Source organism: Bombus vancouverensis, chromosome 8, assembly GCF_051014615.1.
Source record: "Bombus vancouverensis nearcticus chromosome 8, iyBomVanc1_principal, whole genome shotgun sequence".
In the NCBI taxonomy this organism is placed as follows: Eukaryota; Metazoa; Arthropoda; class Insecta; order Hymenoptera; family Apidae; genus Bombus; species Bombus vancouverensis.
The window spans coordinates 1,641,958-1,655,805 of NC_134918.1; the positions used below are offsets into that span (position 1 = coordinate 1,641,958).

Genomic DNA, 13,848 nt, shown 5'->3' on the forward strand with positions numbered 1-13,848 from the left:
TTTTTCACCGAGTGTCGATTATCGTACTCTCATGACTAACCTTAACCTCCACAGACCGAGACTCGGATGGTTACAACGTTTTCACCATTGATCCGATCACCGGCATGATCAGAACGAAGGCGGTTCTCGATCACGAGGAACGGAACGTATACCGGGTGTCCGTAAAGGCGACGGATGCAGGCCGACCACCGCGACATGGTATACGCGCGTTAAGAGTCGAGGTTTTAGCGCTGGCGGATAACCGGCCGACCTTCACCAGCAGCAGTCTTGCCTTTAACGTGAGTATCATCGACCTCGTCGCCACCGCTATGCAACTTTCGTTCACTGGTCGATTCATTCGGATTTTTCGCGCGATTTATGAGCATCGTGGCTGATAAAGCATCTCGTAGGATGGGCGCGCGCGCACGTTCGAAGGCGTTCAAGCATCGACAACTTTACTTTCGCAAAGCGGTAAAAAGTTAATTACGGAGGAAAGGGATAAATTTTAAAGGGGCACTTTAAATCGGAATCAAACTATTGCTTCGGCTTTTACGATCTTACTAATTAGGAAAAAATCGCGTAACTCGATTCGTTTAGGTACGCGAGGACGCCAGTATCGGACAAGCAGTGGGATCGGTGTCGGGAGCGGGTCCAGCAGGCCGCGTGGCTTTCACTTTGGATTCCCTGACACCCATCAGCGAGTTTCCAGCATTCGATGTGGATCGTAGCTCCGGTCAGCTGGTGGTCGCTCATTCTCTCGACCGCGAAAACGTTAGTGAATACCACCTAGAGATTCGCGCATTGGACACCACGTCGATCGGCAACCCTCAGAGCATCGCCGTCTCGGTGAAGATCGTGATCGAAGACGCAAACGACAATCCACCCCGATGGCCGCAAGATCCGATAACCGTTCGAGTCTCGGAGAAGGCGGTGATCGGTTCTACCATCTACAATTTGACGGCCATCGATTTGGACAGCGGTTTGAACGGCGATCTTAGATACGGTCTGGTGGCCGAATTTCCATCGAGAGGTAGTTTTGCGGTCGATTCGCTGACCGGCGCTCTAACCTTGGCCAGGCCTCTCGACAGGGAGGAAAGAGCCGAGTACATGCTGATCCTGAAGGCGTCCGATCGCGCTCCTCCCGGCGAGCAACTAGCCTCGACCGTGACCGCCAGGATCATCGTGCTCGACCAGAACGACAACGACCCGGTTTTCGTTGCCCCGGAATCGACCAAAGTCGCGGTCACGCCGGACCTCTTACCAGGTGAGTGACTCTCTGCTATGCGATTTAGCTCTTTCAGGCAAGAGCAACGAGTGAGTTTAATCGAATCTTAAACACGTAGAGATGCTTCAGTTTGCCGCGCTAACGCGCAGAGACGGGCGATTCAATTACAAAGCAGCATTATCGTAAATTGGCATCGTTGCAGGGGCGATGCTCGTGAGAGTGGTCGCCGTGGATAAAGACGCAGGTGACAATGGCCGTGTATCGTATGTGATTACATCGGCGAACGAGGAGGCGAGATTCTCGGTGGGTTACGAATCTGGTATAGTGAGCCTGGAGAGGCCGATGGTAAGGTCGACGGAGCTGGAGATTACGGCGAACGATCACGGTTCCCCACCGCGCAAGTCCACTCTCAGGCTGATTCTGACGTTGGCTTCTGGACAGACCAACGGACCTCCTCGGCTACTGCTCGCCAACCCCGTAGCTAGAATTTCAGAAGACCTCCAGGTCGGAGCACCGGTTCTAAACGTCGCCGGTCCTATCATCGCCGATCAGGGTAAGCGTGCACCGCGATCTCTCTCAAAGAGTTATCGTGGACCGGCGAACCGCGAGCGCGCGGATCGTCAAGATCGCGATTCTCGATTCCATTTTATTCCCATTAAATACGCGAAATAAAACTCGCGTTGGGTTTACAACCGGTCAGTTTATTGATAAATATCCGCCGATGCTCGTATATCATTCGCGAAAGATGATCAGATAGAACCGTGTATATTCGGTTAACGCTTGCAAGGATAATGCGAAGGGACAAAGCTGAACTCGGCTGCCTCGAAACTTATCGATCTCTTTCGCGTACACGCACACACCGCCGTTGTACGACAAGGATGCACGGGAGGACCAAAAATGGGGCTCTCGCGCGGCTATCCTTTTAGGTGTTCCGCGAGCGTCCTTATTGTTTCGGTGGTGCGTCGCTGCATAAAGTGCGACGGAACAGGAGGGGCTGTCAATTTAGCGCTCCCTATACCAGCAGAAGGTGAAATTACATTCTGCTATCTTGTCCCGGCTTGAGCCCTCTCTTCTCTCGTATCTCTTTCCATCCCTTCTTCTACGTTCTGCTCCACGGATTTTCGAGTTTGGCTGTCGCCGCGCGCCAGCGTTTGCGCAGTTCTGTGCCACCTACATGTCGGACTGCCAGAAAGGAATATAACCGCTGCGAATGGCCACTCCTGCTAATAGGAAAGCTCTGCTATGAAAATACCACGAATAATTGCCTCGAATCTGGCTGGTACCGGACATTATAGTAAATTCAGCGAAACGACTCTCGGTCTGGCTCCCTCCTGTTCGAAAGTGCGTTCCATCCGCGTGCTACGTCTGCGCGATACTCTCCCTCTCTCTCCCCCTCTCTCACACCATTCTCTCTTCTCCCACAATATGGTTGCTTGCCGCCACGTTAAAAGCTCCTCGGAGAATTCCGCCGATGAGAAAATTTCATCCTCGTAGATAGAGGTTCGACGGTGTGCGTTAGGTGACCGCGCTCCTTGGTGCTCCGCTTTCCTCTTGAGTCCTCCGCGTTGCCTTTTCTCCACCTTCAGTTCCGGCCGCCACTTTTCGAATAGAAAAACGGACCGTAAAGCAGATGAGACAGAGCACGAGCATAATGATCACTAAAAGCGTGCGCAGAAAATCTGCTAGGTATTCTCGGTCTCGTAGCAAAACATTCTGCGCGACCGACAATATGGTATATCGCTCGTTTTGCGCTTATCTAGACCGGTGCCCGTGTATCAGACGAGCGCATTAGCGCGCCCTGCACAACTTGCAAAGGGTTCCGCGTCCCTATGAGATACCCCGAAGGACGAGGTTGCTGTTAGGGGTCCGGAACCGCTAGCGAGCCACCGCGCCGCATCGCAGCAGGGAGGGCGGATGAAAAGGAAGAACGAAAGGGGACAGGGCGAAACAATGGCCGCGTATATCATCGTGCCGCCAGCTTGCCGCAGTACGCATAGGCAAATCACCGGTTCCAACCAACACCGACACCCTCGTACGTGCGGCACGAGCGTGTGCGTGTCGTCACCGTAACTACCGTTCTGCTGCGTCTACGAATACGGAATACACACGAGACCCGGCCAAATGCTCTTCTGGCCACGTTCACGATACGAGAGAGAAATACCGAACGATCGCTAGTGCGTCTCTTTGTTCTATGTTAGCTAAAAGTATTGCCGCGGTAGTTTAATGCGCATCGTCCTTCGGAATTTGTGTATAATAACGAATGCATTAAACTCTGGCTTCCACCGGAAGACGTCACTCCTTCGAGTGAAAACGATGACCACGCGAATGGAATATTCCGTACTCGGATTTGCCGTAAAATTCTTTCGTCTCGACACACTTTTGATTGTTTTCCTTGTATACGGCCAAACGCGACCACCGGTAGGTATTCCTTGAAACGATATTCTTCCTATCCGACCGCGTTTCGCGGATCGTGCCCGCCTAAATCTCGATTTTCTCTCGTATAAATTTTGCAAGCATCCGTAGTTTCGCGGTCGTAACGCGTTGAGTATAATTGTTGCGGGGCTAAGATCCTTTGCTTTTTATCTCCTTCTTCTCTCTTGTTATTTCCCATTCACTCCTGGTTTCGATCCGTGTCCGGTAATCGAAAGAACAAAGCTATTTCGCGAATCGAATTTGCTTGGTATATTTTCAGGAATTTACGAAGCTTATCGCCTCGCGCTACGTGTCGATCTCCGACCAAGGGATTCGATCGCTTTCGCTTTAAAGGCACACATTTACGTATGCAAACTGACCAATAATTTCAGATTTTCGGAAAGGATCCGACAGGATAATGGTCTTGCGAGGAAACGAGTCTCGGTCGCGTGGTCCTAATTTCTTGTAACGTGCTTCGGTTGACCGTAACTTCAAAAAAAAGAGCTTAATTTTATTCCACGCGTTGAATATCTATCGATGAAAATATCGATTGGAACGTTGACGAAGGTTTTGATATGATTGCGCAGGTAACGTCAGCTTCAGTATTCCAAGCAATCTGGCCGCGGACAAATTCTCCGTTACACCGAACGGTCTAGTGACCCTGCGTGGACCTCTGAATCGCGAGGAAGTGTCCCACTATTCCGTTCCGATTTTAGCGAGGTCCAGCAAATTGTTGGATATTAGCACGCTCGAAGTTTTGGTCATGGATGAAAACGACAACAGCCCCGAATTTCGACCAGGTTCCTGTTACACGCTCGCCGTACCCGAGAACCAAGGGACTTCCGTGATTCACACGATCGCTGCGGCTGATCTCGACGAGGGAAAAAATGGGGAAATTTATTATAGTATCGTAGGTAAGACGTTTCGAGGTTCCACCTACTGTTTCCCTTCGTCCATCTATGCATACATACAAGCTTCATTGTTCTGGTGGCTTTTTAGGTGGTAACATTGGCGCAAAGTTCATCCTGGACTCCATAACCGGAATGTTGTCGATGTCGAATCTAGATCGGGAAGCGGTATCCAAGTACATCCTGACGATTTCAGCCAAGGACAAAGGTCGGCCCAGCTTGGAGACACGATGTAACTTAACCGTAATCGTGCTGGACGTAAACGACAACGCTCCATCATTCGTTCAGAATCAGTATACCGAATCGAGACCTCGAGGGCCTGTTCCAAGCTCCGAGTATCCCGGATTCGCTTTGTCCAACGGTTTCTCGTATGGGTCTTCCAATTACCCGACAAACTATTATCCTAGCAAGTACGTGGCAACTATTTCCGAGGATGTGGCACCAGATTCTAGCGTCATGTCCGTGAGAGCGACGGATCCCGACCAAGGAGTGAATGGAAAAATCACCTACGCCATCGGCGAAGAAACGAGCTGGCTATTCAGAGTTGACAACCTAACGGGCGTCATTACAACTGCTGGGTGAGTAAACGACTATCCTCTATCTTTAACTATCATAATCGAACGAAGACTTTTTTTCACTCAGTCTTTATCCGAGAACAATGTTCTCACCGAGCTTTTGGTGATCTCGTCCTAGTCTCTTTACGTACGTCTTGTCCCTTCTCCCACATTGAATTCTTTCTTTCGCGAGCTCTTCCAGCAAACTAATTTCATCCTGGCGTTAATTACTGCGCAATCTTTATTGCGGGTGAGATTAGGATCGCCGGTGGGATATTACGTCGGTACTGTCATCATAAAACGAGGAGTAGACGCATGGGAGGAGCGGGTAAAATACAGAAATGAAAAAAACCATCGGACAAGAAGTTGGTAGAGATGGAAGGAGGTGGAAGGTCTAGGAACCTTGTAGAATTATAAAGTCAGTCGATGCGACTCGCGAACGATGCACTGTGGTCGATTAGTTGATTCCATATGCATAACCCGTCGGCACGGATCAACGTGTTCTTCCTTCTCCTGTCTCCTTTCTTCGCCCGCATCTCCCTTCCCGTCCTTCTCTTCTGTGCCCTTCTGCCCTTTGCGATTATGCGCGCAATAAACTCGTATCGCGAGACGTCGTTAAATCTCCAGTCCTTCCGTAGCTTCCGTTCTATCAAGGTCGAACACTGTTGATTAAATTTCACCGAGGGTCTCACGAACTCCGATCTCGTCACCATTCGAATCTTGCCGCGTTATTACTCGCGTAATCCCCAGCGAAACGAAAGCTTCTATATTTTTGTTAGTTCGTTCGTCGAAACGACATCGAATGGTACCGGCCGTGTTGGTTCCGTTTTCGATAGAGACGCAGACGAGTACGTAGGATCGTTGAAGAGAGACAAAAATTAGAAGGAGGAGTAAAAGAAGAGGAAGGCAAAAAAGAAAAAGAACGAGGAAGGAAGAAAAAAGGAAAGACAAACAAGCAGCAAACCGAGAAATAGGGAGATCTATAGGATGAAGGGTGTCGGTAGTCGGGAGGAGGCACGCAGAAGCGTACTTTTGCCGCGCGACAGCCGTGTGTCATTTCAGCGGGGCACCATGTGGCATTTCAATGCATTATTTCAGCCGGCAAAAAGCCTGATATGCAAAACCAGATCCCGGTCGGGCCACTCTTTCGCGATCTCTGTCTGCGACTCTTTCTCCGTCCCTTTTTCCTCCCACCACTTGTTCGGACGAACTTTCTTTCTCCGTCGTTCGCTCCGCGGCTGCTGCCGGCGCTCGTTCCTCTTCCCAATCGGTAGTCACCAACCGCGTGGTTGTATCGCGTTGTTGTTGGTATTGTTGCTATTGCTGTTACCTCGACGGCCCGAGCGGGTTTAGCAGCGCGGAGGTTCGCTACGAGTAGGTGTATAAAAGTTCTCCCCATGTCCATTCCCAGGACCACCCGGAAGAGATGGGATTGATAACTAACTTGAATAGGAACGACGATTCGGTATCGATAACGTTGCGCTCGGACGATTAATCGAACCATAGCGGTACGAATCCTGTGAACATCGATGCGACATCATCCTAGCGGAGGTGATGATTTTCAAACAGAAGCGATTCGAAGAATATTATCTCGCATCTAGACGGTGTAAATAAAAATAGCCGCGCTCGTATAATCGCACGGTGCGACGGTCAGCAGCGAGAGTCGACTCTCGGCTCTGCTCGGTTAAATCGTAAATAACCGCGTCGATTTTGCGCGCTACCGGCGCACGATTATTATTCCACGCTCGTTAAAGGTTATTACGTGCACATACGAAGCAGGCAGCGTATACGCGGCAAAGACATTGTCGAGCTCAGCCGGTGCTTATTGCCGGCCCGCGAATTCGCAAGGTTCGCGTGACTTTTCCAAGCGGCTAATAAAGACAAAGTCCAGCGATACGATAAATTACCCCTGACTCGCTTTATCGCTGCTATCTGACCGGGATTCTAGAAAAAATACCCGACAATTGAATGTTACTCGTTAAACGGTTACTTTCAATGGGAACAAATTATGCATTCGAGCCGTGGGTCGAGCGAAAAATTTGCCACGATAGTATAATTAGATTAGAATTAACATGCGCGATAAAGACGTCGCGCCGTTTGGTTTCACGGATGTATCGAAGCAGGAGAGCAATACCTCCTAGCGAGTAAATTCTAGATAGCGGCAAGAGTGCCGGCCAAAGGGAAAAAGATGTTTAAAAACGCGCTGAACTATTCAGTTGAGGAGGCGTAGAAATCCGGAAAAGGAGGGAGAGAGTTGGAGCCCTAAGTCGATATAGCGATTTCTCGAGGCGTATAGCTCACGAGGACGGGGACGCTAAATTCGCTCAGTGGTAACGGCGAAAAAACAGCCAACCTTCCCCGGCTTTCGCGCGATTTAAGACACGAAACGGCGACCAGCGAGCCGCCATGGAGGATCCGCAGAGTTATGGTAATGGCGGACGTGGATTACACAAGATCGCTGTGCACGATTAAGGCTTCCGTCAGACAAACAAGCTATCCGCCGTCGCGCTACGCTGCGCTGCCACCTTCCGCCTTAAATCCGGCCCGTTCTCCTGGTTCGAACAATCGTCTATTGACCGGTAAATCAGAATTAAAGATGCATCTGATGCGCAGGGGAAACGAGCTCTGAACCGAACGTAATTTTCGCCAGTCGCTAATGTAACCGAGCTTTCCGGCTTGTCCGTCCCGCCAAAAAATTCTTCCTTTCCCTTTTGTCCATAATTATCGCGAATTTTCGCCACTCGTTCAATCCATCGAATGTCTCTAGCCCGATTGTTTTCCGCAGCCCCTTGGATCGCGAACGCCAAAGTTCCTACAACTTCGTGGTGGTAGCTACGGACAGCGGCAAGTACGACGCCAGGAGTACCACGATCCCGGTCGAGATTCGAGTGAGCGACGTCAACGATAATGCCCCTGTCTTCGACGAGTATCCCTTTCGCGCCCGCGTGTCGATCGGCACTCAGCCAGAGAAGAACATTCTGCGAGTAGTGGCGACCGACGCCGACGACGGTCCCAATGGAGAAGTGGTCTACTCCTTTCTGCACGAGCAAGAGAAGCCTAAATTCAGGATACACCCAAGCACAGGTGCCGTTACTGCGGCGTTATCTCTGTCGCAGGATAACGGCAAGACGTATCACTTGGAGGTGCTGGCCAGGGACAAAGGAAATCCACCGAAAAGCACTCGAGGATTGATCGAACTTCAAGTCGGAGATCTCGCCGACTTGGCGCCAGTGTTGAAATTTCAAAACGAGTCGTACGAAGTTGTTATTCAGGAAAATTCTGCGGCTGGCACCGAAGTGGTCCAAGTCTCGGCCGTTCGGTCGGACGGTAGAAGGCAACACGTTTCTTACTCCCTTGGATCGGGCAACGACTTTGGCACGTTCACCATCGACGAGGATACCGGCTTGTTGCGCGTGAATGATCCCTCTAGGTTGGACGCGGAATTGTGGACCGATATGAGGGTGAAACCTGTGGAAGAACAAACCGATGACAGTCGAACGAATTCATGGGGTAGATCTCTGGAAGGACAGCAATCCAAGGAGAAACCTAGAGAAAGTTCGCAGCATGTGCTCGCTGTAGCTGCTAGAACCAGCGGTCCCGATCCCTTGGAAGCATACGTGAAGGTTGTAGTCAAAGTGTCCGACGTCAACGACAATCCACCGATCTTCACTCAAACACAGTACTCGGCAACGGTCCTGGAAGGCAACGTCAAAGGAGACTTTGTCGTCAAGGTAAAAATATAACGTCGATATGTTAACAATAATTTAAAGTTTCCACTAGCTTGTAAGCCAGAGGCGTATAATACGCGTGTTTCGTTTGCATAGCTTTCGGCCAGCGATGCGGACCAAGGGATGAACAGCAGAATCTTGTATCATATCGTCGACGGTAATCCGGACAATGCGTTCACCATCAGTCCACCGTACAGCGGCATAGTTCGAACCAATATCGTCCTCGATCGTGAAATACGAGAGAAATATAGACTAACGATAATCGCGACGGACCAAGGAAATCCTCAGTTGACCGGAACGGCTGCTCTCAGCGTCCGCGTGATCGATATCAACGACAATCAACCGACTTTTCCAGAGCACAGTATCATCTCCGTTTCCGAAGGTAAGCCACGTTAATTATCACTAACGACGCTAAATTAAGGTCAGAAGGATAGCAAAAGATAGAATATAAATGTCATTGAGTTAATTATGCCGGTCGTATAGTTCAATTATGGCGTTTATTCTTCTCAGTGTACGGTCGAGGCGAAGGTTAATCACCGATTATTTGTCTCATCTGGTCGCGATCGTGCGCGAACAAATTACGGGCAAACACGAATACGCGTACACCTCCTTAATTTCGGCTTAATTGCGGCCGGCAATTAGCTCCCTCACGACCAACACGGCGTTGGTCAATAACTCCAGAACCAGACGCTCTTCGAAAAGAACGATCGAATTTTCATATTCGTTTACTATCCTATTTTACGTGGAATTCGTTAGCATCGATTCGCTCGAGTTCTAAACGACTTTGTTGAAAGATCGGTTGGTCGAAAGTAGAAAGAGATGTTTCCGCGTGGCAAAGCCGAGTGTATCTTGTGAGAGGCGAAACGCTCGAGAACGCAAGTGTACGAAAGAGAAAAAGAGATGGGATCAAAGAAAGGGAAAAGTAAGAGCAATGGAAAAAAGAAAGGGACACGAATACCAGAGGTAGGAGTGCATACTACTCTCAAAGTATAAAGTTAAGTGGGAAAGGATTTATGCCGGCATTAAAGTCCAACTGTTCGGAACAATCTGCATAACTTAGGCGAGGCTGCGAACGCCTGTTTGAATAATTCGCGGTCTTCGTTCTTCCTGTTGTTCCACGCTGTTTGTCCTTCACATTCGTTTCATATTGCTCCTCATTGACAGATACGATTCAATGAAACGGCACCGAGCGAAGGTGGCCTCCAGTTTAACGCGTAAACACCAGGCTTCGCGCTGCTACCTTTTCGAGCAGACCTGCTTTTTCGCTGGAGTAACGATCAAAATGTTAAAAAACATGGCATGAAAGAAGGCGATAGACTGTAAAAAATAGATGAACAGGCGATACGTAAAAGTAATTGATCAGAGCTACACGTGGAACAATTTTCTAATAGTCCGGTACGATATCTTTTTCTCTGCGCTTTCTGCCGTCTTCGAACGACGAGATTTAAACGCGCTTCGTATTCTTCACTTCGTTCTCTTGTGCCTCTCATCCTTCCGCTCTTAGTATATGGGAGTACTTCCCCTTCTCCTGCTCCTGTTCTTCTTTTCTTCTTTCGTCCACGTTTTTGTTGTATTCTTTTTGATTGTTCGTTGTTTTTTCTTATCTTATCGGTCTTTCTTTTGGTTTTTACTGTATATTTTTAAGGTTCATCGCAAAACAACGTGCGCTCTCACGCGAACGGAATAACGTGAGATCGCTATCTACTTTGTATCATCGTAAAACTTGAACGCGCTGTAAACCAGACTACTACATAGCAGCCCTATTGAGGATGCAGCATTCGATAGAATTTAAATAGCGCAATCGCGTAACGTGTTAAATATGCAGAAACGTGGCAGCCTTTTTACGTGCTTATTATCACCTCAAAGATTTGACTACGTATCCCTTCGACAATGACGTGGGAGGCCTCGACGAAGGTCTCTACGCCCGTTGCGATGCGATCGATTGCGAAAAATTTGGTCGTGGCATAAAGTAATCGATGAAATCGAGGACACGATTACTTCATTGAACCGCGCGCTGATAAAAAACGATCTCGTAGTCGGGTCCGTTCATATTTTAGCGAAGCGCATGATAATTGTTTTTAATTATCCCGGTGAACGTGGCGTATGTAATTATCGTTCAGCCTAAAACGAGAGGTGCGGTTCGCCGATGTTTGATAGCCCACGCCTTTGTTCCTGAAGGGCCTTCCTTCGCGTCCGCTAGATGGGAACACGTACGCGGCTGCACACGTACACGTGTATCCAAAGGAGGATTTAATCGACAGCATCGATCGTATCGGTTCCGAAAGTGGCACTGACACGAGAAATCGAAACAATGGTAGACCACCGACGAGCGCATTTTCCGTACAAGGAGCACATCGCCGACATCGTATTCGTATTTACGTAGCCAATCCGCGAATACCGAGGACCTCCGGTAATCAGAATTACCGCGATATAACTTACGGAGATCGAGTAGTACCCGATGTGAATTTATATATTTCGCGAGCAACGAGTTTTACCACGTGCTGGTTGCCTGCTCTCTCAGCCTGTTTCTTGGAATATCGCGGGCTTGAAGAGAGAAACGGAAACGCGGACGAGAACATCCACCGATAGAGAGATCTTTGTTTCGACTTCCGTGGCATGACGCGCGGCGTGGCGGAGGAACACTACCGGCATGGCGCGGCGCGGACCTCGTACAGTGCGAGCCACGCGTTCATTCAGGGCCGTGGCCGCTCTCGAAACCGATTTACACGACTTTAACGATCACCCGTGAAATTTACGAGCGAACGCTGCCGCGTGCCAACTAGTCCCCGAGTCATTCGGACGCGTCACTTCATCGGAAAATAATTCCTTTATCGGCGCGTGTATCGCTCTGCTCGTCCTTCATCTCTGTCCAGTCTCTGTCGTTTCGCGAAATTCTATTTTAAACGTTATCGTTCCTCGCAGTAACGACGATACTTTTGTTTGGTGGTACGATTTCTAATATCCAGTGGCCGCTCGTAGATATCTCTCTCACAATTTGCTCACGGCAAACTGCAGATTATCGCCTACGATCCGCAGACCGAATCTTCGCCGAGCGTTCTTCTTAGCACCAGCGAGATAGAGAGAGCCGATAAGTAAGGATTCAATGCATTTTAAACGCGACTCCCTCGAACTGTCTTTAACTTCGCGGAAGAGCTCGGTCTGGCTCGGCCGAGATTGCAACACCGCTCTATATATATATAATACTCTGTATACGTATCGCACATGATCGTCTGGCGGTGACAAAGTGGCTTCTGGCCGAAAATAAAAAGATCAAGGGAAGCGGGTTGGCCCGTATAACGACGCCATTCATCAGTAACAACGGAGTCTGGCATTGTACCACGATGAACTGGCTGCCATTCGATGTTCCAGTTAAATGGTTCATCAAGAGCGGACGTTCTGTGTCGCTCGACGAACTTAACGCTATTTTCCTCCCGATTTCAGTAAAATTCTAACGAGTTGAATTTCATTTGCGATATGTTTTGCGTTAGGTACCGCTGTTGGCACCGTCTTAACCACCATCACGGCGAACGACGTGGACAGTTCCCCGGCTCTGACCTATCGATTTGGTAACGTGACCAGTCCAGGTCCTTTCAGTATCGATAGATACGGAGGCAAGGTCGTTCTCCGAAGACGTTTGGATGCCGAAACACGGTCGGAATACAGCTTGCAAGTTATCGCCAGCGACGGTGTTCACGAGGCGACCACGGACTTGATAGTTCGTGTCATGGATCTCAACGACAACGCTCCACGGTTCCAGCAATCCGCTTACATCGCCACGCTGCCTGGTAAGTAATTTTCGTGGCCGTTTTCTTCGAATCCGCGAATCGTTTGCCACATACCGTTCCAACCTGGTCGGAGAGTTTCCTGCGAAGCGAAGGTAGTAGACTCGTGTGAACGTTGAAGGAGAAGAGATCGCAGTGAACTGTACATAGCTACGAGTTGCAACCTATTCGGTCGATATTCCGTCGAAGGAATAGCGGCGAAAGGGGCTCGAAGAAACGAGGGAAAGGGAGAGAAAGATGTCGAGGGGGACGACGACGGCCCGAGGCAAGTCTCTCGGCGCGAAATAAACGTGAGTTTAAAAACTGGTTTTTAGTAGACACACGTTGTCTTGTTGCCCGTGTTCCAAACTCGAATTGACACCGCGCCAAGATAAAGCGCGGAAAAGAGAAGCGAAGAGAACGGAAGAAGCCGGACGAGGGGGGACGAGCATCGAAAACGACGAAAAGGAAAGGAGAATGGAAGGATGAAGGAGAGGATCGATGAAAAGCTAGCTACTCGAACGCCGAAGGGAGCACACAGCGAGCAGAGAATAGAGAGGGAGAAAGGGGGTCGGGTGAAAAGGAATGGCAAAGACGGCATGGAGAAGGGACGAAGGGGGAGGGGAAGGGAGATGGAGAGGAAGCAGAAGGGAGACGAGGAGAATTGCGAACGCCTCGCACATAAATAAACGCGAGGACACCGTTTGCGAGGCAGCCGAAAAGCCGCCTTCGTTGCAACCGCCGGCCGAGATCGCCGGCTTCGAAGACTCTCGAAACTTATTAAAAATACATAGGCCCGCGCCTAATGGTGCATTTGGGTGGGCGGCAGAGGGGTGACAGGGGAGGCTGGATTGGCAGGAGGTGGACGTGGAAAGAGTTGAAAGGGGGGAGCTCCGATGGTGACTGCCTCGCGAATTTGCATCTCTCTTTTCGTCTCCTCTCGGGCTTCGCCGCGTAGATTCGTAAATAGAGTGGGAAAGTCCAGAGTGACGTTTTAAAAAATACTCTCCTCCGCAATTGATCGATGACGCCGCTTCTAGTAGGGCTATTTTGTCGCGGGATTTCCAGAGAATAGGCGAGCAAGGTTTAATTTTCTCGCTGACACTCTTTCCGATCTCTCACTAGGGAGGAATCGTGCGCAGATCATTTATATCGTGATAAACGAACGAGGAAGACGGGTTAATCTGGCGATTATCAAAATCGTATTAAACTGTCCGGGGAAGGCAGGATATATTCCGAAAAGAAGGTGGGATTAATGAAGCTCGGCCAGTAATAAGAATT

The 13,848-nt window shown here is 49.6% G+C and overlaps 1 protein-coding gene across 1 annotated transcript in view; it reads left to right on the forward strand.

The window, feature by feature from the left end:
• The window catches only part of ds (dachsous cadherin-related 1), a 213,136-nt gene that overhangs the window by 194,609 nt on the left and 4,679 nt on the right, over positions 1-13,848 (forward strand). Inside the window, exons 8-15 of the mRNA XM_033347991.2 lie at positions 55-278; positions 577-1,243; positions 1,407-1,757; positions 4,204-4,530; positions 4,616-5,102; positions 7,864-8,809; positions 8,903-9,188; positions 12,295-12,591. Coding sequence (XP_033203882.1) covers positions 55-278; positions 577-1,243; positions 1,407-1,757; positions 4,204-4,530; positions 4,616-5,102; positions 7,864-8,809; positions 8,903-9,188; positions 12,295-12,591 — 3,585 coding nt within the window. The remainder of the gene's footprint in view (positions 1-54; positions 279-576; positions 1,244-1,406; positions 1,758-4,203; positions 4,531-4,615; positions 5,103-7,863; positions 8,810-8,902; positions 9,189-12,294; positions 12,592-13,848) is intronic.